Here is a 25,644-nt window from a genome sequence, read left to right on the forward strand (position 1 = left end):
CTATGGTGGGTAGACTGGGTCTTGTGTGAGCTCCCCCTTCTCCCCTAGGAGTGGTCCTGGTTGGTAGAGAGACTTTTTTTAATGCCTTTAGTCAGAGCAAGGGACTCAGACCCCTGGCCACCAGGTGTGTGTGAGCCAGCTAGGGGCAAGCCTTCCCTTCTCCCCCGAGCTTTGCCAGTGTGCTTCCAGTCCTGGTCTGGAGCAAGTCTAGCTGTTCCGGTCTCTGGTCCCTTCCCTACCTGAGCTGCCAGTGCAGCATCCCAGGCCTGGGCCTTTGTGTCTGTTGCTGCACCTCCTTCCTCTTCCGTTCCAGCATGGGGCCACTCAGTCTGGAGGCTGAGACCCTGTCAAACCCTGAGCCCAGCTGTCCAGACAGGCCCGGCCTGAGGTCACTCCACTCATGTTACTGGTGCCCAAAGCCAGATGAAAGAACCCTGTTTTTTAGCTTAGAACAGTCAGGGAGTTAGAGGCACTTGCCTTTCTCCCTTAACCCTTTCCTGGCTCCCCTTTTAACCTCTTGTGCACCCGCCATTTCCAGCAATGGAATTCACAAGGAGACACTTGCAAGGGATTAAACTTTAACACTCTCATTTTAAAGGGGTAGTGACTTCACTGGCCTCCCCCTCCGCCCCAGCCCATTTGCTAAGCCCAGGAAGAAAACCTAGGGTGAGGGTCTAATCGCTGTGGAGAAGGTCTTAGAAGAAAAGAGGGGTGCCAAACCACTGCGAGGCTCCCCCCCGCCCCAAACCTCTCAGACCTGCCAAACGGAGGGATTTGAAAGCAGATGGTTGAGCTATTTTCTGCCTCTGTGAGGCCCGATTGAAGGGCAATGAGGCAGCTAATGTGGAGAAAGATAGAAATTTACTTGCTTTAACTTCATATGGCACTCTGAAAGAGTTCATTCAGTCCCGGGCGCAACAATATCAGCCGGATGAATAAACCATTTGCGGCATCGATAGCTCTACATCATGGGTTAGTTCATGGACCATTTGCTTCCAATTTCTTCTCTTCTTGTCCCGTTTTTCTTGCTTCTTTCTTCTCTCCCCCCCCCCATATACACACTCTTCCTTTCTCTCTCTCTCTCCCTCTCTCTCCCCCCTCCTTCCCTTTAAAGATGACATTGCAGGACTAGCCCCCCTGCGGGGATGGATAAATAGAAGGCATTGATACACTGCAACAAACTATTTGTCATTTGAACTGTGCTTTTAGGAGAGAGAATAAAAAGAAGGCAGACACGCACGGTAATGATGGAATGCAAGCCAAATGTCACTTTTATTCCTATTTAGTTATTTTATTTAATAGGGGTTTTCATAGTTGGCTTAGAAAATTGGAAACTATCTGACTTTGACTTCCAATGTTTAGTAAAGAGATTTTAATACTTTCCTTCCTCCCTCCCTCTCCTGTCTTTCCTTTTGAACTCAAAGTTTTTCATCATCTCGAAAGGGTTTGTCTAGTTAATAAGTATGATCAAGGCTAGAAAAGGCCAGACAATGTAAAATTGAAATCTGCGGCCCGTGTAATCTGCGTGTATGCGTGTGCGTGCATGTGCACGCGCATATATGTTGTTTAAATAAAGAAAGAGGCATGAAAATCCTAGACCGTTTTTGGTAAAATATATATTAAAAATAATGGCATTGCTTTCTGTCTGGTTTTAAAGAGAATATGAGGTCTGCTTCCTCTGAGCATTGTTAATCTGCGTGTGGGTAATGCATGCACCAAATCTAGTGCAGATCAGCAAAGTGCCACTGACTTTGGTGGGTCTATACCAATTTTAAACCAGATGAGCATCTGGCTGGTGTGCCTAGAGTTTGCTTCTGGTGTGAACAGAGGAGGAAGTTGCACCTATTTTCACCTGCACAGAATCTGTCTAATGTTAAAGGACAAATATTGAAATGTTATTGAGCCCCCTTTGTTCACAGCACTTAGAAGTACTCGGTGCCCTTCCCACAGAACTCAGCAAATCTCTGGAGAGATGGCTTTTTCTTCATTCTCAACATGCACCAGACCTTGCGCACTTCCTGGTGTAGTCCCCTTTGGCCCTGGACGCCTCACGTTCCCATTTAGTCAGGTCTGTCCTCTGGGGTAATGAATCGCGCAGGGCTTGAGCCAGAGCTGTTAGTTGGGTGTTGGATTTAGCCCCCTGTGAGGGTGAATCGTGCTAGTGACTGGCGCTCAGCGATCCTCCATCATGCAAGCAGGTGGCTTGTTGGCCGTCCCTTGGGACAGGTCTGTGGAACGCAAGAGGAACCTGTGTAGAACAGCAGTGGGCAGCCGAGGCTAGTGAGTGGGCCATATGAGTGGCCCACCTTGGTGTCTGTGGCCCACAAGAGTGTCGTAACCAAGACAGTCTCCAGGGAAAGGGCAGTTTTTCTAACGGCGCTTGCACACCTAGAATTTGCAGGGTGTGCGAATGGCTTTGATTGGCTGCCGAGGGAGAACACAGCTCTCAGTCCATGCTGTGTGCAGTCAGCACACCCCTCACTTCATGCGCCCCTGATTTACGTGCCTGTCACTCTAGTAAAATTGGTTGGAAAAAAACTACACAGACCAAAACCAGCAGAATCTGGCATCCCTGCGCATGGGCAGTGGTAAACAAATTGTCTCGTGGGCCACACATAGAACCCCAGTGGGTCCAGAGTTGCCCACCACTGGTGTATAGGTCTCCTTATGGAGGGTTTGTCTACACAGGCAAATTTACCAGCCCACTTCTACCATGTTGTGTTGGGGAAATCCTGTACTACTTTGCCCCCAATACCAATGACCATATGAGGTAGCACCAGTGCAGATGGATTGAGCAATGCGGCAAGAGGGAAGAAACCAATATTGTTATGCAGGGAGAAAAATACAGCTGAATAGACAAACTGACGCATGTGAGATGAGCAGGTTTGAACCTAATCCCCTTAACGTGGCTCTCTCGGGGGCTCTATCTGGCATCTGAACGGACTTCCAGCCGCACGTATTGAATGAATGAAAATGAGTGGTAGGAGAAAAGCTTCCGGCAGAACTTGAAAGAGAGGGATAAAACTTGTCAGTGTGTGTCGCTCTGAAATTTCTGATTTCTCATGTGGGGTTAGAGAGAGACATGAAGGAAAAAGAGATGTGCAGGCAACTGAAGTGAATTGAGAATGTTACAAAAATCAAGACTGGTTGCAATCTTTTCTGATTCATTTTTTAAAAGAAGAGGGTTAGAATTAAATGAAAATTGTCAAAAAAGGTTATTTCCCCCCCAAAGACCTTTGGAGGGGAGGTGTCTCGAAACAAAACATTTCATTTTCCCGTAGCAGATTTGGATTTGTTTGCATTTTTTCCAACTCCTCTTCTTCCTCCCCCCGACTCCCAACCCTCCTTCCCCCAGTGCAAAAGGAGAGTAAAGTGAAAAGAGAAATGTTTATTTTTAAAGAAGCGAGTTCCCCCAATCTTCCCCATCCCCAAATCAAAGCATAAAATAGCCTTTAAGGATCTGATCCTGCACCATACTGAGCATCCTCAAGTCCTATTAAAATGGCGCTCGTCCTGGCTGGATAGAATCTTTGGGGTTGTTCTTTGGAAGGATGATTTGGACTTACAGCACTGGGTGGGGAATTTGGAACCAAACCAGAGTCTCCCTCCCGTCTTTACCTCTGCTTTGCCATGTGTCCTTTGGGAAATCGCTTGCCTTTCTGTGCTTTGTTCCCCCATTTGTAAAATAATAATACTCCCCTACTCCACCGGGGCTAACTTTAGTTTAATGTTTGTAAACCATGTGGAGATTCTCAGAGGGACAGTTGTGGGAGAGCTCCATGCGGCGACATGTACCAGTCAGGTTTGCTGGAGATTAATAGTTTGAATGCAACTTACCCACCTAAATCACATTTTAAACAACAACAAAGAAATGTTAAGAGGAAGCCACTGCCATTTCTCCCATCTCATTCAGACGGTGGCTGCTTTGAGAAAGTGTCTGTCATGACTAATGGAAAGTCTCAGTAAAAACAAGTCTGTAAAAACGAGTAGTCATGTGGCACCTTAGGGACTAACAAAATATATAGAGGATCATGAGTTTTTGTGGGAAAAACCCGCTTCATCAGATGAGGGGGAGGATGACTAGTGGAGGGTGCCACCCAATGGCTGTTCATTAGCAAATAAAATAAAACCCTGCCGGGGCAGGGAGGCGCAGGTATGTGAATGGAATTGGTCTCCCCATGGCCTGTAACTTCAGACACAAGATATAAAAAAACTAGAAGAGCTGTCTAGAGCGAGCAGGGCAAGTCAGGAGAAGATCCCAAGAGCTGTCTCTGAAGTAGGAAAACCTCCTCTTGGGTATCATGGGAAAAGGAATGTTCGGAAGTTGAAAAGCCTGTACATAGAAGGATTCAAGGCCGACATTTTTGAAGTTGGATGCTGGAAGCAAAGCATCTAAATCCATATTTAGGACACTAAATAAGTAGTCTGAGTTGATAATGGGAGCTGCTGGTGCTCAGCACCTTGGAAAATCGGGGACAGTTTTTAGTGGTACGTCAGCTGCTAAGCACATGAGTTTGCAAATGGTCTGAAAGCATTTCAGGGCCATTGCCTCCAGTTGTATATACGGGATGGCGGGGGGAGAAGGGAGGAGGGAGGCACTAAATTGTAAAGCTTGCTGCAAGAGGCAGCAACATTCACATTCCAGGAGGCAGAGAGGGTCGCCCCCCCAACGCTTTCTGGGGTACGTGCTTCCAAATGTGGCAATTCATTGGAATCACCCAAGCCCTGAGCCATAAACTAATTGTGAGAGCTGTTTCCACTGGGCCAGCTTTAAAAGAGATAAGATGCCTCTTTACTATAAATCTGGAAAAAATATACATAAAGGTTGATGTGTTTTGAAATGGGTTTTTGCTTTGTTCCTCTATTTTCCCTCTGGGCATATTAACCTCGGGGACACTGTAAAAAAGCACATGCGGCAGGAGCACCTGCTGGGGTCAGGGCTAGTCATTAGTTTTTTCGGTCAGTGCAGAATAAACCCCAATTCTCCACGTCTGCATCGCTCTCTGGAAGTGTGCGCTCTGCCGCTCGCTCTCTGCCAAAGTCCCACTTTTTCCTGCCTGACTTGTTCCTCCACAGCTATTCCATCTCCAGCTGTGGGGGCGTCAAAGAAGAAGATGAGATCAAGTTGAGGGGAAAAATTGTCTGATTTCTCTAGCCTTTGTTCCCAAGCCCTCACTAAGCTCCAGTGCTCTCCTTTGTGATGACATCAAAACTCTTGGCTAGGCAAGATTTGCTGCCTGTACAAGCCCTGGTTTCTACTTTGGAGATGGTGGTGGTGAGCACACCTGGACTTGTGTACAAATAAGTACCACGAGGGAGCTGAAGTAAAGAGCCCTGGGCAGGGGGGATCCAGATGTTCCATCCAGGATAGCTGTGAGAGCCCTCTCCCTCATCTTCTCTGCAACCCTCAAAGGGCTGGCGGCCTATAGCTTGACAAGCTGGGGAGGAAGAATGTGCAATGGTTCCAGTGAGAGGTCAGCAGTTTAATGGGAGCTGAAAGATGGCTATGAAAGCATGTCAGCAGCAGGGAATGGACGACGGGAGGGGTCAACTTAGAATCCTAGAACACTAGAACTGGAAGGGACCTCGAGAGGTCATCGAGTCCAGTCCCCTGCCCTCGCGGCAGGACCAAGCACCATCCCTGACAGGTGTCTGTCTAACTTGCTTTTGAATATCTGCAGTGATAGAGATTCTACAACCTGCCTTGGCAATTGATTCCAGTGTCTAACCATCCTGACAGGAAGTTTTTCTTGATGTCCAACCTAAACCTCCCTTGCTGCAATTTAAGCCCATTGCTTCTTGTCCTATCCTCAGAGGCCAAGGAGAACAATTTTTCTCCCTCCTCCTTATAACAGCCTTTTACACACTTGAAAACTGTCCCCTCCCAGTCATTCTTTTCTAAACTAAACAAGCCCAGTTCTTTTAGTCTTCCCTCATAGCTCATGTTTGCTAGACCTTTAATAATTTTTGTTGCTCTTTTCTGGACCTTCTCCAATCTCTCCATATTTTTTTTTTTTTTGAAATGTGGTGCCCAGAACTGGACACAGTACTTCAGCTGAGGCCTAATCAGCTCAGAGTAGAGTGGAAGAATGATTTGATGGTTCATTGTCGCTGGGCCATCTGGCATTGGCCACTGTCAGAAGATGGCCTAGATGGACCTTTGCTGTGACCCAGCCTGGCTGTTCTTATGGCTGCCCAGAGTTGGGTAGGAGGCAGGCCTAGAACAGGGTGAGAGAAGTGAAAACCCTGAGTGAGTCAAAAGGATCAAACCTGGGACCACCGGCTCTTAAAGCCTCACCTGCTGGAGCAAAGGGACCCAACTCTGTTTGGCCGTGCCGGTTGAAAGTTCCTCAGCCCCTGTCTGTAGCTCAGTTGTTCTAACGTTGGATAGTGTTAGTGCTATCCAGAGTGGGTGTGAGTTGCACACCAGGGTGGGGAGATTGTGGAACTGGAGAGAGGGAGGAAGTCAGGGCTGTCTGTGACATTTGGGTGTGGTTAAACCTGGAGTATAAAGCACACTGGTTCAGGGGCACTGTATATTCCCAGTGTGCTCCCCAGGTGGTCTGGGAGCTGGTAGTACTGCCTTCAGGCATGCACAGTTACAGCAGGCAGCAAATTATAGCTGTCCTTTCTCTCTCCCTCAGAATCAGGCACCTCCAGGCCTCTATACTAAAACCAAAGACCCTGCCACCTCTCCAGATACCCCAGACATCCTAGAGATTGAATTCAAGAAGGGTAAGTGCTTTGGGGTCCTGGTTTTATTTTCCAGATTACCTCTTTTGGGGACGGAGCTGCTTCTGCCCACCTTCAAAGTCCTTGGGAGGGTTGGGGGTGGGGGAGAGAGATGACAATGGACTTTGATAAGACCAGGGGGCAATGGATTTTGATAAGACGAGGGTTTTGGCCTTTTGTCTTTCACTGATTTTGAATGAGGAGATGGAGAACATGGGTCCAGGCTGATTTTAGCTAGAGGGGGCCATTAGTTTCCAGGCCTGGCTATGGCACTGAATCCAAACTTCCCCCATCTCTGCTCATGCCTCTTTCTGGGTAGTGAGAAGGGCCAGTGCTCCCACCCTGATCGTTTGTGCTCGGGGGATACCTTTCCTGACTTCCCAGCTTACTTGGCTTGGTGCAGCTCTCACTACTCTTACTTGCCAGAGCGCCTCATGTAGGGTTGCCAGGTGTCTGGTATTCACCCGGACAGTCCGGTATTTTCACCTCCTGTCCAGTAAAAAAAAATTCAGAGAATACTGGACACCTAAAATGTCCAGTATTTTCTGATTTTTTTTTTCCCCTGGCCAGGAGGTGAAAATGCCGGGCACCTGGCAACCCTACAAACACTCAGCACCCAGCCTTCGCGCCCCCCCCCCCCCCCAGCTCCTAACATCCCCAGCCCCCTGGCCCCAGCCCCCATGCTTACCTGGTTCCGCAAGGCTGCCAGCACAAAATGGCTGCCAACCAAGGAGAACCCCCCCCTTTTTTTTCCCCCCTTCAACAGAATTTTTTCCCTGTGGGTTTTTTTTGGGGGGGGGGAGATGTTCTGTATTTTTGTTTTAACCATCTAGCAACCCTAGCCTCATGTCAGCAGCTGTCAGTGCAGAGATGGGTCTTCCAGTTCTGCTACGTGCTAGGGTGGCACATAGGTGTGAGGTTATGGACATGTCCCCACATGAGTGTGTGCCGAGCCATGCAAGATGTGGTCGCACGTACATGCTCCTCTGCCCTGGGAAATGAGCTGATACACACACGGCTGAGACGTCCATCCATTCCCACATATGCAGCACCGACTTCAAGCACAGTTTGAAGCACGTGAAGGAAAAGCGGCAGACACGTTGATCTAAGCGCTCTCTCCCCTTGGCTCCATCCACGTGACTCTCCTTGGGGCCTAGGCTGGGAGCTGAGGGCAGGATGTGCCCTGGGAAGTCTCACCTCCTACTCCCCTGGAGTTGCTCCAGACAGAATTAGGCGTGGCGAGTGCTCTGCTGATAATGGTGCACGCTAAGTGCCACGATTTCCTGAGGCCACAGAGCAATACATGAGCACAGGGGCATGGTTTCTTATACAAGGCAGTTGCATGTACAGGGAGAAGCAAATGGGCTCTGACCTACAGGAGAAGCGTGTTGTCCAGGGATGAGAAGCCTGGGTTCTCTTTCGGCTCTTACCACCCCCTCGCCATGTGGATTTTAGGCTGGTGACTTCTCTCTGATTTGAAAGAGGGCTGGGGCTGGGGGAGGCTTGTCACAGCCGTTGCTTGGAGAGCGTCCAACACAGATAGCTAGAGAAGTGATGAATCTTGTCACGGAGCGAGGCCGGGCGAGCGTGTGACTTGGGAACGTCTCGCCTTCCCTTCGTCTCGGGCTCTCGGAAAAGAGCGGGGGACCCGTCTTGGGCCCGTGTGTCTGTGCACAGCCCCCCTGCAGCCCATCCAGAGAGCCCTGCTCCATTTTAATGACCCTCCCCACGCATGAAGAATCCCTCCCTCGCAGCCCCTCCCAGCTCCCCATTCAGCTGCTAGTTAATTTATTTGAAGTTTTAATCTAATTATTAACTATTTTGAAGGCTAAGCAGCTTTCTCCAACAACGGGCCTGACAATGGCGGCTCTCCGTCGGGTGGACTGCATCCAATACCCCGGTGCACGATGATAATAGAAAGAGAGAGGGCAAGGGAAGGGTGTGGGTGGGAGGGAGGGGGCTCGGTGAGAAGGGGCTTAAGGTTCATTATTGCCAAGACTTACATTTAATAGCAATTTACAACCGAGTTGATAAACCCTGGAAAATAGGGGGTTTAGAATGAGGAAAGCTGACAGGGCCCTTCACTCTACAGTGGCTCTTGCGGGCGCCTCTGTAATAAAGACTAGAAAGGGAGCCATTGAGGCCTGATTGGCAACTGATAGTGCGCTAAATGGTAATGAGAAGGGCAGATGGAGGGGAGATTAAGCCTCCAACTCTCAACAGCTTTTCTTTGTGGGCCCCACAGCCTCCTTGTCAGCTTCCTAATACATTTATTGCTCATTTCACACTGCTAAAGAAAATGCCTCTTTCTATTCAGACCTGACCCCCCCTTCCCACCCAGCGCCTTTAAAAGAAAAAAAAAAGTGTAATAATTAATTCATGGAGCCCTCGGCCCTCACCGCAGCCTGCCAGGGACTGGCCTGCCATGGGCTCCCATTCGCTCTTGTCAAGCACATCACTAGAAGCATGTGTTGGGTTTGTCTGCAGAATAGACACTGCAGAGGCTGTGTGTGTGTGTACACACCCACACCTCCATCACTCCCCTCCCCAACCCACACACACACACACACACACACACACACACACACACACACACACACACACACACACACACACAGCCCCCTTCTTTGGCTGCTGGGTCGTTTGTCAGGCCCTGCCTCAGCGGCTGGTGGGACAGAAGGTGCTGTGGCATAAGACAATAGCGGAGCGTGAAATTCAATTAGTTAAGGGCCTGGTTGCAATTTCACAGCCCTAAAAAAGAGGGAGGACAGAAGGAGGGGGGAGCATTTTTATGGCCTTTTTTATTTATTTCTCCTTTCTCCTGAGGGCTTTCCCCCCTCAGTGCGGCAGCTTGGACATGCCTTTTTAAGAAGTTATTTAGAGTTCATATCTGTCACATCTATTTAACGTACGCTGGGTGATGTTAAGAGGGGTGCTTGACATTAAAAAGCTGATTCTGCTCCTTCTCCCACTCCTGTCCCTTCTGTGAATGTCTCTCTTGCTCCACAGGTGTCCCGGTGAAGGTCACAAACATGAAAGATGGGGTAACTCACCAGTCCTCTCTGGAGCTGTTTGTTTACCTGAATGAAATTGCGTAAGTGTTGTACGCTCGTGCCATATCTTGCACTCTCATCTTCCGGATAGAGTTGCTATTGACATGCATGCGCATGCTGTGAGGGCCGTGCAAGGACGCACGCGCGCGTGCACATGCACACACTTACTTACAGAAGCCGTTCTGGCCCCCCAGCGAGAGGTACTCAAGATCGATAATGGGGTGCACAGGATAGGGGTCCAGCAAATAACAGATGGCATCTGTGGGTTTTGGGCCAGTTGTGGACTATTTTAGGTGCAACTTTTTATTTGAAAAACAGAGTTGATAGAAGTTTGTGGGGAAGGGAGCATGGTCTAGTGCTGTGGTCCCCAAACTTTTCAGGATCGCGCGCCCCCTTTACTCCTGTCTGCACCTCACCCCTGGAGCCAGGGCTAGAAGCAGGGCCACATCTCCGGGGAAGGGGGGGAATGTGGGTGGGGCAATGGGGCAAAGGCTGGGCCAGAGCTGAAGGCAGATCTGGGGCTGAGCGCCATGGCCAGAGGCAGGGGCTGAAGTGGGGTGCGAAGCAGCTGCTGGGCTGTGGTCAGGGGCCAACGCTGAGGGGTTGGGTCAAAGGCCGGGAGTTGGGGTTGCCGCTGGGAGTAGAGCAGTGCTGGGTGGCTCTTCCTCCCTGTGCCCCTGTGGAACTGTGGTGGGGGTCCCCCCTCCATCAGTCGTCGAGTCCCTGAAACAGGCTATTCTTCCAGCCATGGAGAACAGAGCTACATTCCACCTTCACAGGGCTTCCAGGGCCATTTACTGCTTAACTGGGGGGCCGGATGACAGGGGTGCTGCCGGCGCAAGGTGGGGAGGAGGGACGGCTCTGCTCTCCCAGAAGGGGTGGGGCTGGGGCAGCCAGCCCCCAGAGCACTCAGACCATCTGCCCTCCACCCCCTGCCCTCAGAGCCTCCCCACGGCACTCGGGAGGTGATTTAAAGGGCCTCCGCTGCAGCCCCGCTCCCTCCCCCCAAACCTTGCCCTGGGGCCCGTTGGGCCTGCTGAGCACGGTGCTTCCCTGGGTACACCTTGAAAATGAGAGAGGTCCCTCTGCCCTTCCCCCCCCCCCCCCCCCCCCCCCCCCCCCCCGGTACCTTCCACACGGCTCTGTGTTCCACGGCTTCTCAAAGGGTTGTGGTCCCGTCTTTGGCTCAGAAGTAGGCAGGCCCCAGGGGAACCATTCATCCGTCCCTTTGCCAAGTGCCACACAGACGCCCCCATCCCGCTCCTCCTTTGTGCCCCTGCCTTTATCCCCCTGCAGATGAATGCGAATGAACTTTTCCATGTAGTTCTCTTTTTAAATGTTAATTAAGTGGTTTTAAAATGACTCCACCACGGGCGAATGCAGCTGCGGCGGTGGCAGCCTCCCCCTCTCCCCTTCTCTCACCGGTGTGCTGTGTTTGTCTCGTGGCCTGCTGTGCCACGGTTACTCGGGGATCTCCTGGCCCAAGGGGTAAGCGGGAAGATGAAAGGAGGATTTACACTGGCAATGAGGCTCAGCTTATGGGGGGAAGGGCTTCTACATTTCCCTCTCTGGCCAAGCAGCAAAGGTGCAGAGGGGAGGATTCTCAATAATGGATCATATCCCAGCTGTCCCCAGCGGACGGTGAGGCAACGTGACTCCTGACACAGCCTGCTGGTGGGAAGAGAAAGCTCCCAGGGAAAGGCAGAGCCCAGGTACGCTGTACAGAGGCTTCCGCTGCTGCTCCCACTGGCTCATGCCTCTTCCCCTGCGCCCCTCACACACACACACCTGCCAAGACCCCAGCCAGCTCCTGCACCCTCCCTCCTGGCCAGACCCTCTGCACCCAGCAGGGCCAACGGGCCCCAGGGTAAGGTGGGGGGGGGGGCTTCACACCCCCAGAAGGAGGGCTGAGGCTAGTCAGTCCTTAGCACTGCCCGGGCTTTGATGGCTTCAGCACATATACTCCACAGCCAGACATGCTGGCCTGGAGCCTCAAAGGCATTTAGGTGCCTAACTCCTAACTATCTAAACACTTCTGAGGGCCTGGGCCAGCGTAGGTCTGTGGTGGTGCTAGTCGCTGCTCTCATCCTGCTCTGCGGGGCAGGGAGGGGAGAGGAATGCCATCACCCACTCTCCTCACCTCTGCTTTGGGCTCGCCCTGCTGGGCCTGGTGCTCCCCTGAGGTAGGTCACTGTGCAGCAAAGTCCAAATTAAACTCCAGGCTCTCGAGGTGCCTTGTGAGCCACGCTCTCAGGGCCTGGAGGGAGGCTGCGGGCATAGGGACCACTCTCTTAAGTTATAACCTGGAGATGTCATTTCCCTGTGGTGCCAGAGAAGAAACAGGGCTGTAATGGCTGCAAAGGGGACTTTTTACGGAGGCTGCTGGACGGAGCAGAGCACGGCTCTTTTGGGCTCTCTAGCTCCCACGCTGACTAACAGTCCTGGCCTGGGCTAGGCAGCACTGCTATAGGCTGGTGACTGCCCTCCAGGTGCTGACCATAACTGGGGGCACGCCCTGGGTGATTTGAGCCCTGGACAGTTGAGCTTTCGTGTGACGAAGCTACGAGGCAGGGTAAGCAATAGAGGAGGGGGCTGTTCTATTTCAAGTCACCTCAGGGGTTGTTCTGGAAACTCTCCCTTAGAATTGTAGACATGTAGGGCTGAACGGGACCACGAGGTCCTCCTGCCAGTCCAGCTCCTGTGCTGAGGCAGGGCCAAGTAAACTTAGACCAGTGGTTCCCAACCTGTGGGCCTGACCCCTGGTGGTCTGTGATAGCACTGCAGGGGGTCTATGGGGCCCAATCCTTACCTTTCTTTTTCTTTCCTTACTTTTCCTTTTCTCTTTTTTTTCCTCCCCCAGGAAGGGGAGGGGGGCAAGAAATTTTAATAGATTGAAAAGGGGTCTGTATGCTCGGAAAGGTAGGGAACCACCGACTTAGACCGTACCTGAGAGACGTGTATCCAACTTGTCCTTAAATATCTCTAATGAATGGGATTCCACACCCTCCCTTGGAAGCCTATTCCAGAGCATAACTAACCGTAGAGGCGGAAGGGGTTTCCTATATCTCTCCTAAATCTCTCATGCAGCAGATTTAAGCCCATTGCTTCTTCAGTGGGCATGGAGAACAAAGCTGATTTCCAGCGTTCCCTGTAAGCTGAGCGTTTGGGTGGTCACCCAGGAGAGAGTCAAATGCCGCCCAGCTGATTAGCACAGCACCCGCACAGCACCCACTGCCGGCACCATGTGTTTCTACTAGTGGTGCACATCCACATGTGCCTTGGTGCACATAACAAAATTTATTCTGCATACAGAAAAAATGAGAGAACACACTACTGATCACCATCCTATTTGTAACAGTCCCTAACATATTTGACTACTGTTATTAGGTGCCCCCTTCAGTCTTCTTTTCTCAAGACCAAACCTGCTCATTTTTAACAAATCTTTCCTCATAGGTCAGGTATTCTAAACTTTTTATCAAGTTTGTTTGCTATTCTTTGGACTCTCTCTAATTTATCCACCTCGTCCCTGAGGTGTGGCACCCAGAAATGGACACTGCACTCCAGCTAAGGCCTCATCAGTGTGGAAAAAAGTGTGACGATTACTTCCTGTCTTACATAGACACTCCTGCTAAAACACCCCAGAATGATACTAACCCTTTTCTCAGCAGAGTCACACCATTGACTTGTATTCAGTTTGTGATCCACCATAGCTCCCTGATCCTTTTCAGCAGTACTACCCCAGCCAGTTATTTTTCTCTTTGGTAGGTTATTATTATTATTATTATTTTCCTTCCTAAGTGTAGTATTTTACATTTGTTTTTATTGAATTTCATCTTACTGATTTCAGACCAATTCACCAGTTTGACGAGAATTCTAATCTTGTTCTCCAAAGTGCTTGCAACCCCCCAGCCCATCTGGGTGTCATCTGCAAATACTTACTATGAACACGCTTCCCCTCTCCAATGTAAAGTCCTCAATGAAAATCTTGAATAGTACCAGATCCGGGACTGAACCATGCAGGAACCAAATACATTCGGCCTCCCAGCTTGACAGTGAACTATTGATCATTACTCTTTGAGCGTTGTCTTTCCACTAGTGGAGCTCCCACATGATAGTAACTTCACCTGGATCATGTTTTCCTACTTTGCTAATGGACTCTCATGTGGGACTGTATTAAAAGCCGTAATGAAAATGAAGATATAGCCCATCTACTAGGGTGGTAGCCCTGTCTCGGGGGGCCATATCAGAAGGGCTTGGGTATCACAGTGTTGGCCACAGCAGAGATCCCCAGCCACAACTTCCCATAAAGCCAGTAACCTCAATGGGAGTTAAATTGAGCCCTCCTCGCGCAGAGACCGGAAGGGGCCGATTCCAGCCAGCTGACCTCCCTGTGGCTTGTGCACCCCCTGGCAACTTGTGACCCCTGTTTTACCTTTCCTGTCCTTTCTTTCCACAGAGGCAAGCACGGCGTGGGGCGCATAGACATTGTGGAGAATCGGTTCATCGGCATGAAGTCCAGAGGTGAGAGGCGCCTCCCGGGGGCAACTCCCTGCCATTCCCTAGCCCCAATAGCCCTAAGAACCTCGCGCTCTAAAAAGAAGAGCTGGCTCCTCTTCACTACTCCGCAGTGCTTGGGAAGAGTGCAGGATCAGGGCTTATGAATCCGTATGGATGAAATCCTGTCCCCACTGAATGAATGAAGGGGAGTTTGGCCATTGATTCAACAGAGGCAGGATTCCACCCTATGAGTGCGTTCCTCCAGCTTGCTCATGTAGGTGAGCATGTGGTCATCAAGGATTGCCTTTGCTATCTAAAATAGCCTCTCTTAATAGTAACCATTGCCCGTTGGATTACAGGGCCCTATGGCTTCATTTGGGGCCCAGTCCCCACAGGATTGGGGTCTGTGATTGCAAGGGTTTTCTGGGTGCTGTGTGCGAGAGAGTTCCTTGATTTGACCAGAGGCACTTCCTCCTACCTAAATAAGCATGCCTCTTCTAAAACCTCCCTTTCTTTTCCTGAGAACCTTGGAGTCTAGAAATAATATTTAATTTTTAAGGACTTTTAACTTTCCTCTTCAGTATAGAATGTTGCAAACTCCAAGAAACTTCCTTCTAGTATCCTGTGCTAAATAAACCAAGAGGGGGAATGGAAAATATCTAAACCACTATTTGTTATCAGTGGACAAATGTAAAAGTTTTGTCAGGGAGGGGGACTCCGTGTTGCCAACTCTCATCCCAAGGTCTCACAATATTTAGCATTTTCCAAGCCCCAGCTCCTGGAATCAGGGGGACTGTGTTAGCGTCTCGGCTTTCACTGAAAAACGTGAGTTTCTAGCCCTGAAGATTGCAGGGATAAGCTTGGAAACATGACCTCTAAAGGTCCGCAATTCAGAAGGCAAATAAAAAGAACCCAAAATGTTTTTTAAATCTCATGATTTGTAAGCCAACTCCTTGCTATTTTTATGTATTTATTTTGGAAGATCTGACTCTTAAACTCCTGGGGTTGTCAGTGAGAAACAATTTAATTGAAACTTTCCGGGAGCAAGAACTGCCTCCTTCAGAGCTGAATAGCAGTATAGTTAGAGAGCCTCTCCATTTCATCCTTTTCCCTTGTGTTTTAACACTCATTAATATCTATTTATGCGCTCCCTTTATTTAAACCTGTCCTAGGTGGCAAGGCAGGGGCTAATATTATGATAGTGTTTCATAAAACCCATCTCAGTCTTCCTTCAGATCAACACCGGAGGGAATTATTTACAAGTGCATTAGCAAGTCCTGCTGCAAGCGGCCAATCCTCCCCCCTCAGATTGATTTTAGTTAGTGCAATTGAATTAAAAAAAAAACCCAGCTCTTTGTATGTGATTCTCAGAACACTGAGTCATTTGTCAAGTTCTTTTTTATTTTAAAGAACCACTGATGTGCTCCAGTGACCCTTGCAGTATTCAATAATTCCCCTAAACCCCATTTAACTGTCATATCCGTTTTCTGCGTGTCGTCGCTGAGTGATTACCAGTGTGTTTGGGTGTAAGCAGGAGAGTTTTCCTTTTCAGTCAGCCTCCTGTACACTAGGGCTACAATCCCATCTTCATGACATTAGAAGTTGCTGTGATGCTGCAAACCCCCCTGCAGCATTGCTGACCATGCAAAACATTGAAGGATATGTTTATTACTCTTCGTTATTTAGATTATCACAGCACTTAGTAGCCTTACTCCTGGGCCAGGACTCCATTCTGTGTCCATCTTTATTTAGCAAAGTATTTATGTGCATGCTTAGTCTCACCGACATCAGCTGAATTTAAGGCAAGTCTACACTACAAAACTGCGTCAACCTAAGTTACACTGGTGTACAGCCACTGCAGCCATTAAATCACTTTAGCATGTCCATGTGAGGCTCCTCATGTCAGCGGCGTGTGTCCACACTGGCAGCACTTAGTATCTATTTGTACTGTGGCCATGGGGCATTGTGGGACAGCTTCTGAAACACAGCAATAGTTGATGTAAGCAACACCGTGTCTGCACAGAATCTAACTACTTCGACTTAACTTCTGTGCCTCTTGTGGAGGTGGAGTTAGTGTAGGAGGTGTAGTCTGCTAAGAATCTCTGATTGGATTGGTGAGCCTTGCCCACCTAAATTCCACCACAATTCCTACTCAGGCTACAGGGGCAAGTCACATCAGTGAGAGCAACATTTTAGTGTAAATTCTTACAGAGTTAGGTCAGTGTAAACCACCTTATGTCAGCCTCACTCCATAGTGAAGATCAGGCCTCAAACTCATGCTGAGCTGCTTTGCTAAATCAGGCCTGGTTATAGCCCAGTTTTTTACTGGCATAACCTCATCAGCTAGGGATGTGCATTTTTCCCCAATATATTTACACCAGTAACAACTAACATGGTGTAAAGATGCTTTAAACCAGTAAACTTACTTCCCTTCCTAGGCCGGAAATAGCGCCACACGTCTAGAGGTATGTCCACGTTGTAGTGCTATTTCAGGATTTATCTGGTGTCTCAAAGTAGCTATTCTGCATCTTGACAGCGTGCCCATTATTTCGAAATATCTTTTGAAATAACGGGTGCTATTCCGACATCCCTGCGGACCTTGTTCCATAAGGATTAAGAGTAGTTTCGGAATAGCGGTTTATTAAAAGCATTTTGGGGTCAGCCTAAATGATTCATGAACTTGGCCTGAATTTTGGTAAATAGCTTTGGGTGGAAAAAATATCTTTTTGAGTTTAGAAATTTAAGAAGTTTTTGTTTTTATAAGGAGGAAAATTAGAGGGGGGGGGGGTTGTGTTGGTTTGAATGAAACATTTTGTTCTACTCCGATTTTTTTGTTTCTAATAATCATTCAGCTCCCGCTACAACCACTCCTTGTGGATTCAGGTGTATTGATATAGCTATTCCAAGAAGGGCTGGGGAATAAGCGCTATTGGTAAAGACCCCTTTATGAAGTCATACTGCAGGTTGTGCAGTGTAACTTTTTTAATAGAAAATCACATCCCTAGCTGAAACAGTCTAATGACAACAAAAAGGTTGCTCAGACCTTGGTGATCATGGGACGCAGCCTTGGGGACTCATCACAGCAATTCTTCTATGGGACAACGGCAGGGAGAGAATTAGTGAAGCTGATGGAAATGTTGATGGGGAGGAAAAAACAAGGAAAGGAGGGTATGTCTATACTACCACCCTAGTTCGAACTAGCGGGGTAATGTAGGCATACTGCACTTGCAAATTAAGCCCGGGATTTGAATTTCCCGGGCTTCATTTGCATAAGCCGGCCGGCGCCATTTTTAAATGCCGGCTTGTTCGAACCCTGTGCCGCGCGGCTACACGCAGCACGGGCTAGATAGTTCGAACTAGCAAGCCATTCGTGGAACAAGGCGTACAGATAGTTCGGAATGGCTTGCTAGTTCGAACTATCTAGCCCGTGCCGCGTGTAGCCGCGCGGCACGGGGCTCGAACAAGCCGGCATTTAAAAATGGTGCCGGCCGGCTTATGCAAATGAAGCCCGGGAAATTCAAATCCCGGGCTTCATTTGCAAGAGCGGTATGCCTACATTACCACCCTAGTTCGAACTAGGGTGGTAGTGTAGACATACCCGGAGAGTGTTGATGAATTCCACCTCTCCCATCCATGTGTCACAGTCTCAAGAGATTATTGGAATTTTTTAATGGCAATTTCAAGTGTTGATGGGGAGGCGGAGGGAAATGTCATTGCCATTTTCCCCTGTTCTTTCTCATGCAGCAATTACTAATTAGAAAGCAATTACTAGTTGGTTATTTTAGCATTGTGACAGGACAGGTGCTTCCCAGGCTCTCTGGAAGGAATGGTCGCCATTCCAAAGAGCTTCTGGCCTAAGGACAGTCAGACACAGCAGGAGAGAAGGGGCAACAAATGGGGCATTCGTTTTAGAAGAAGCGGGACAAGTTCTGGAGGAAGCAGGTGCCAGGAACCTGTGAACCTAGGCCTGAGTAGCAGCTATTCCATAGCTAAGCTCAGCCATGCATGCAGGCCTTCGGTATGAACAGGAGAACACAGAGCCGTCTTTACCCAGCTGGCCCTTCAACAGTTTCTTAATTAAACCTTTCTGGGCTTCTGTGCAATGAAGTTGTGGCCCGGTCCTTGTGATATAAGTGCCAGATGGCGATATCAGGGCCCCTAGATTTGTACGATTACTGAGGACACGGGAGAGGAGGATGTGGGTGACTGGGAGGGAGCTTCTCTTTAGCCTCCAGTGTCTTGGTGACTGATCACGGTAGGAGAAGGAACCGGAGAGATGGGAACAAGCAGTTGAGTCACTCTGAAAATCTATTTTAACCATGCCCAAGAGTGGCAGGTGCTCTGGACTGGGGCACCCAACTTGTGCCCAAGTGCGAGTGAGGCTGGCAGCTTCTGGTCCGTGCAGAGGGTGAAATCCTGTCTCTGTTGGAGCCCATCGCAAAGCTCCCATTGGTTTCAGTGGGGCTAGGATTTCACCCCAGGATTTCTGCAAGCAGCCACGTCCCTCCTATTTTCATATGTAGGGACGAGTGGCCTATGGGAGCTACACGTCCCAATAGTCCTTTCTCCTCCTTTGTCCAAGTGAAGCAGGGTTAGCTCTAGCTCGTGGCAGCTGGTTTAGATCTTGGCTCAGCAATGAGGGACGTGGCTGGACGCCTATGCCTGGGCAAAGCCCTATGACTTCATTGGGGCTCCTCATGAGCCCGTGACTTTCTTTGCAGGATCCAGGGCCTTACTGCAGTGACTGGGGCAAGTGGAGCTCAGATAGAAAATTGTATGCTAGCCTCCACAGGCTCCAGGGATGCATCAAAGACAAGGCCACCATGGGCTGAGTTATGAAATTCATCCCACAGACCCATGGCAGGTTTGCCCCCTTCCCCTATCAGCCATCACACAGTGGCCCCTTTAGGGGAGATGGAAGGGGGGGACATGGTTGCAGGAATTCTAACGCCCATCCCAGTGAGCGATCCGGGGAAGGCAGGAAGGTCAGTTTCAGTTGCACTGATTTTTACAAAGCCTCTCCTGAGATGACATTAAGGGACTTGGGGAGAGGGCGAGCAGGCCCCAGCCTCATGAGCCTGGTTTCCCCGAACTGCTGGTATTTGTTTTTGCGGGAGGATGGTGGCTAATTCCTAGTGCTTCGAGCACCCGTGCTTGCGGCGCTGCGCCTGCCTGCCGGCGACAATGAGGCCGAAACAGCGAAGCGCCGTGGTGGCTCAATAGGGAAGGCTGCAAATGGGAGTCGTTTCCCTGCCTCGTGCGGCTTTTCACGGCCTCATTATCAAATTATCTTTTTAACTCTGAAGGGGGGCTAATTAGGGAAGTAAATGAAATCGGTGGGGAGGAAGCGGGAGGGGAGTGGCTGGTCGGGCTTCTGCCTGTGCCAAGAGCCGAGCGTTTTGTTTCCTCCTTGCCTGAATGCAGGCCTGCCCAAGCCCCTAGCTCGACAGACAGGATGGCTAGTCCTTCCCACTACTTGCTGCCCTGAGCCTCCCCTGCTCCTGTCAACTCACCACCTTGGTCCAGGCCACTGGGCCTGCATCGACCTTGTCTGGGAGATGTCCCTGCAGTTGCAGTATAGCCGTACTTACAGGCTATTTTGTCTGCTGGCCTGGCCCCACCAGGGCAGCCTGGCATTGCCACAGTTAACATAGCAACATGACGGAGTCCATTGTCCTGGGGTGGGGATGGTGCTTTGGGACTAGAGCTAGGCATGGTCCGTCCCTCAGCCCAGATTGTAATGCCCACGTTGGGGAGATTGCACAGTGAGAGATGGACTTTGTAGCTCAGCCCCATACCTGCTTGGGAAGCGCTTGGCCAGCGAGAGCCCCAAATGTCAGATTCAGCCCTCTCTCCCTTGTTCCCCTGCCACCAGGTGTGGTCTCCTCCTTGCTGTGGCCCCAGCTGTCCTAGGCACGCCACAGTAACAAGTAAATGCCACGCCCTGCCCCAAAGAACTTACGGTCAAACCTCCAGGTCTGCCGTCTGTATGGGCTTGTGCACCGCCCACGGGACAGGGCAGCGGGGTGTTCACTTTCAATATTGTCTCCCCCTCGTTTTCCTCTTTCCCTTTTGGGCCCCCTTCGGCAGGAGCTGGCATGGAATGTGAGCACATTGATCCCGGTGGAAATTGACAGATCGCAGTCAATACGACTAAATGGTTCAGTTCACCGTAAACTGACAGCAGAGGTTACAAATTAGAAAATTTTAAGCAGCAGCTGCCTCTGTTCCTTCTCCCTTCTTCCCGTCCACTTCCCCTCCCCGTCCCTTTTCTCAGCAGTAATTATGGTGTGATTGAAGCGCCACCAGGCTGCACCGCTGACACCTCTGTCTTTTCCCTGTAAACACGGGGAGATGAAAATAGACACTTGGAGACGCTGTGAGTGTCACTTTGAAGGTGTCTCTTGTCTCCTCCATTGCAGTGCTGGGAGCTCGGCTGTCACTTCCCTCCCCTCCTTGCGCAGTGGTTCGTACGCCGACTGTCAAAGGCACCCGGAGCCGCAGTCTTTTAGCATCAGGTTTCTGTCACAAATCAAATAAAAATAATAAAGAAACAGACAGACACAGCTCATCTGCTCTGAGTCCCCTGCTGTTAGCGGAGGGAAATGGGGGTGGGGGAGGGAAAGAGACACAAAAAACAAGCTTTTGATCAGTCCAAATTAACTTTAACACCTTCAAAGGGAAGGTGCAGGAATATTAATGGTGTTATTGGTGTTACGTGTTGCTTTTGAGTGTGCTGGTGGGAGCAGTTGCTTTGCTGCTACCTCTCCGAAGCCCAATATGTGCCACTCTCCAGAGAGTCTCATGTACCAGTTAGTGCCCCCGTTGCTTTGTTTTATGTTTTATTATGTGTATTGCGCTGGAGACCCTGTCGTTCTAGGCACTGGGCACTTGCTTAGTGACAAGACCAGCTCTCAGCTGAATGGTTCATCATCTAAACAGGCAAGGCAGACTAATCATGGAAGGGGGGGCATAGTCCAGCTGGAGAAACTGAGTCAGCGAGTGTCCTGCTTGACTTGCCTGAAGGCAGCAATTGAGCCTCCTGGTTGGATCACCTGCAGGGAGGTGGGAATGAATGACACCTCCCCTTGCCATAGGGCATGACTCCAGCTCCAGTTGGCAGAAGCACGTTTTAGGCTTTCCAGTGGGATTTCATTCTCTCTTCTTCCCTTTCATGGGCAAGACTGGACAATTCAATGCCTGGTTGCTTTGTGAGCTAGGGTAAGGACAGTCCCCATGCAGGGTCCAGGCCTTACCTGGTTGTAACACCCACACCCCTGCTGGGTTGGCCGCATGGGGCTTGACCCTGAGATCTTTGGCTCTCAATGCATGAGTGGCTATTGCCTCAGCTAAATACCCCTCCCTTGTACTTAAGACTGTAGCAGGTTCATCGATTGCCAGCTGTCCTCGCCGGGGGACAACGTGCCCCATCAAGGGGCAGAGCATCTCCACAGGAAGGAATCTCCATGATCCATGGTCTCAGCAAGGAAACTCCTCCCCTCTCCCATCAGTCAGGTGCCTGACGGAGGTGATTCCTCATAACTCCGAAGCCTCCAGTATTGTCACTGATGGAAGCAGGGTATTATTTTATTTTTAATGGTGCATGTTACTGGAGCACCTAGGAGTGCTCCTGAACCTGGCCCCATTGTGCTGAGCACTGAACAAAACACCAAGGAGACCATCCCTGATGGGATGTTCTGGACCAATGATCCAATCTGGCATGATATAGTTGTTGTCAAAAATCATTCTTTCGCCCCTTGGCCCTGGTGGATCTACAGAGCAGCAAATCTTAGACAAAGGCAGTTTCCTCCTTTGGTTCCTTTTATGCTTCTATGCCCTTTTTGCGGGGAGCTAGATTCTCCCATTGGTTTGCACTGAATGTGCCAGTTAGATTAATACTTTGCTACATTTTTCTTTACTGGAAGTGAAATCAGCCCTGTGCAGTATTGGATTGACCTGTAAAGCTGTTAAAGCCCACGACATCCCCAACTGATTTTGAATACCTCTCTAGTGCGCGCCATTAGTCAGAGGCAGTCCCTGAGATTAAAGCAGAAGGTATATTTTGGAGCCACCACAGTTTGACATTGTTGCTGCTTTTTTTAAGATGTCTATTTTTGTAGGGTGATATAACAAAACACAATGTGTGAGCTCCCCCTGCTGGTTGTGCAGCAGTAATTTAGCTAATCAGTGATCCCAGGGCTATGTTGCCGGGATCAAAAACATTAAATAATATGAGTTAAGGCCACTGTTTTCACTTGTGTATTGGAAATATGGGGAAGGAGAGGAAAGAAGGCTGGCGGGTGTGTCCTTGTATATGGGGTGTGTATACATGTGTTTTGAGGATATGCATACTACATGTATGTGTTTTGTAGCTAAGCCTACTGTTTGTGCATTCTGCATGTTTATTGAGCGTGTGTGTGTGTGTGTGTACATGTGCACTTCTTGAATATGTATGCTGTGTGTGCTCTGCAGACAGTGAGCATGTACATTGCATATACTTCTCAATGCTCCTGGATTTTGTGGGACTGTCCCGTTCTGACCCTCCAAGCCCCTGTCCTACAAAAGGGGTGTTTTGACCCGGGCCCACTGTGAGCAGGCCATGAATCTGAGTAGCGTCGCGACCTGGTGTATGGGCAGTCATAGTGCTACTCAGGACTTGGACCCACTTACTCTCTGTCCTCATTTATAGAGGGGTGGATGGGCCAAACCTAAACAGCACTGCATACCCATACTCCAGATAGCATTGCCCATCGCACTGGAGCCGCTTGAAACATTGAGGTGCGTCCATGTGTCACATGTCACCATGCAGGCATGTGTACCTGAAGAGTGTGCCTGCCTACCTGTGGGCCTTCTGCCTGTCTGACACGTGGCGATATATACATGCTTCACCTGCAGGCATCGTGTGCGCCCAACGGGTAGGTGAATGAGGCCAGTGGTGTGGTTCATATTTCACCAAAAATAAATCCGGCCGAGAGAGGCTGGAACAAAGGGAGCTGTTGTTTTTTTTTCTGCCTTGGCCTCCGGAAGAACCCAACCAGCTTGGCCCTACAGTATTCAGTCGTCAAAATAATTAAACTTCTCTAGTGGTGGCTGTTTCCGAAGCTCTACTGCCATTCAGAAGGGGGGAGGGAAAAGAATAGGGGGGGTCGACAGCCCAAAAAGAGGTTGCACTCCCGTCCCCCAGGTAGCCTCATTTCTTCACAGCTGATGTGTGGTTCTCAGTTGTTTTTTTTCCCCTCTGGAGGGGAGCGGAGGGTCTTTCAGGCCCCCATCTCCCCGTGCTTGTGCCCCGCATCGCTCGTTTAATTACAGGTTTTCAGCCGCAGACCGGTGGGCATGCATCGGCAGGGGGATCGGCTCCTAAACCCTGTCATTTCGCCTCGTCAGAGTGCCTCTTCAAAGAGGGGAATCTAGACATTTTCTCCGCACGCCGCGGAGTGGACTGTCTCGGCCCCAGCATGAATATAATGACAGATGCATTTTACAGCAAGCTGGGATTGAATGGGCTCAAGCACAGCTCCTTCTGTCAGCCAAGTCATTATTTTTTGTCATTTGCTGACAGTTTTGGTCTCATTCGTTTTTTTCTTTTTTTCTGTTTTTTTCCCCCTGCTTGGAAAAATGGCTAGGTATCTACGAGACCCCAGCGGGGACGATCCTGTACCACGCTCATTTAGATATTGAGGCCTTCACCATGGACCGGGAGGTGCGGAAAATCAAGCAGGGACTCGCCTTGAAATTCTCAGAGTTGGTGTACAATGGTATGTACCCCCCCTCCACCAGACTTTCTCCCCCCCCCTCCTTCCTCCCCGGTGCACCCACATAATTGTGCAAACCCCATTGCTACTTGAGGCACCTGGCACTGTGTGACATGGCTGTGGCTTTAACAGAGATGGGAATTTAGGTCTGGATATGAGGCCCCTTGTAGAGATGGGGAAAAGACCTGTTCTGTTACCCACTCCATCTCCCTGCCTAGGGCACAGCCTTCTGCCCAGTTTAACATTAAAGGGTCTGACCTATGGGGGTGCCCATATTTGCCTTTGGGAGACTATACCGGCTTCCTGTGGCACTCACACTTAGGAGGGCATCTGTAGTCCAGCTGTTTCCACTGTTTGACCCATCCCCAATCATTTCTCCTGGGTGATAATACACTTAGACTGTTCTCACCTCCTCTTCCGTTAGTCGTCACGCAGCCACGTTGTCCGTGTTAGCCCCTGAAATATTCCTTAAGTCAGCCCCTCCAGCTGCCTGGTGACTTCAGTTGCTTCTCTCTGAACTCCCTCTAATTAGCGGATATTGCAGCCACGTGGCCCCCAGATGTGTATGTTCTTCTCCAGCTGCAGTCCTACCAAAGTCAGCTGAGAGTGTGCGTTGACTGGATGCCTCTGCCCGAGTGGCAGTTTTCAGATTTGGAGGTTTTGGTATAGGGAGATCAGGCGCCATCCTCTGTTCCACTGGTGTGACTCTGGAGTGACTCCATGGAACGTTAGGGAGGGAATGGTTTGCTAGTCTTGTGACCACAGCATCTGCCACCCAGGACTGCCACCAGGATCTGAGCTGTAGGGTTATGCCTGTGTATCGAGGCACTCCAACAGGGAATGGGTTTCCAATAAAGCCACAGATCAGAACGCCCCTCGAGCCCAGCGCTGAATCTTGCAGCTCAGGTCATCTCTAGTTCTTCTCCGTGAGCACCAGTCAGGCTCTAGCTCTATCACTGCTGTGGGAGGCCACCAAGAGGGTTGATTCACATTATGACTGTTTACCCCCTTTGATCTCCCATGCCTCAGCATGTACGCCAGTCTGCTCGCAGGGTCACAAAGGGATTCACCCTTCATCCCGCTGCTTCCCACCTCCATTGCTGTGTAGCAATTGCCAGACGCAGTATGGGAGTTTTGTGCCCTCCTCTAAAGCATCAGGTGTTGGCCACTGCTGGAGGCAGGATCCTCCAGATCCAAACAACCACCAATCTCTAGGGTGTTTGCAATCCGGGGCTGATGGCAGCGTTTCTGCATGAGCAGACCTTTTCAGGAGGAAAAATGTGCAAGTCAGAACCTTCTCCCGAACCCTCCGTATTTGGCTTGTGCTTCTTCCTGATGGCCGAGATGTGCTATGCAGCATGCAGCCCACAATGGGGCACTGTGCGTGTTTGTGACCTGGGATTTGGTTCGTCAGAAGCAACACAACAAAACAGGAAACAAAGTTTCGGCTTTTCAGGCAGCTCTGAACAGCTGCTTGTTGGGGAGAGAGTCATTGAAAAACCTGAAATAACTCAGCCAGTTTGTCAGGCAGCCGCTCATGCTGATCACTGGCATTCGTGGCTGCTATGCTGTTGATCAGACCGTGGGAAAGGGAACAGAATATGGGG

General features: G+C 49.9%; 1 protein-coding gene across 1 annotated transcript in view; it reads left to right on the top strand.

Moving 5' to 3' along the window:
• Positions 1 to 25,644, top strand: part of ASS1 (argininosuccinate synthase 1) — an 86,102-nt gene that overhangs the window by 37,340 nt on the left and 23,118 nt on the right. The window contains exons 10-13 of the mRNA XM_075905955.1: positions 6,645 to 6,735; positions 9,742 to 9,826; positions 14,242 to 14,306; positions 23,909 to 24,040. Of these exons, the coding sequence (XP_075762070.1) occupies positions 6,645 to 6,735; positions 9,742 to 9,826; positions 14,242 to 14,306; positions 23,909 to 24,040 (373 nt within the window). The remainder of the gene's footprint in view (positions 1 to 6,644; positions 6,736 to 9,741; positions 9,827 to 14,241; positions 14,307 to 23,908; positions 24,041 to 25,644) is intronic.

The sequence above is a fragment of the Pelodiscus sinensis genome, chromosome 22 (genome assembly GCF_049634645.1).
Source record: "Pelodiscus sinensis isolate JC-2024 chromosome 22, ASM4963464v1, whole genome shotgun sequence".
Classification (NCBI taxonomy): Eukaryota; Metazoa; Chordata; order Testudines; family Trionychidae; genus Pelodiscus; species Pelodiscus sinensis.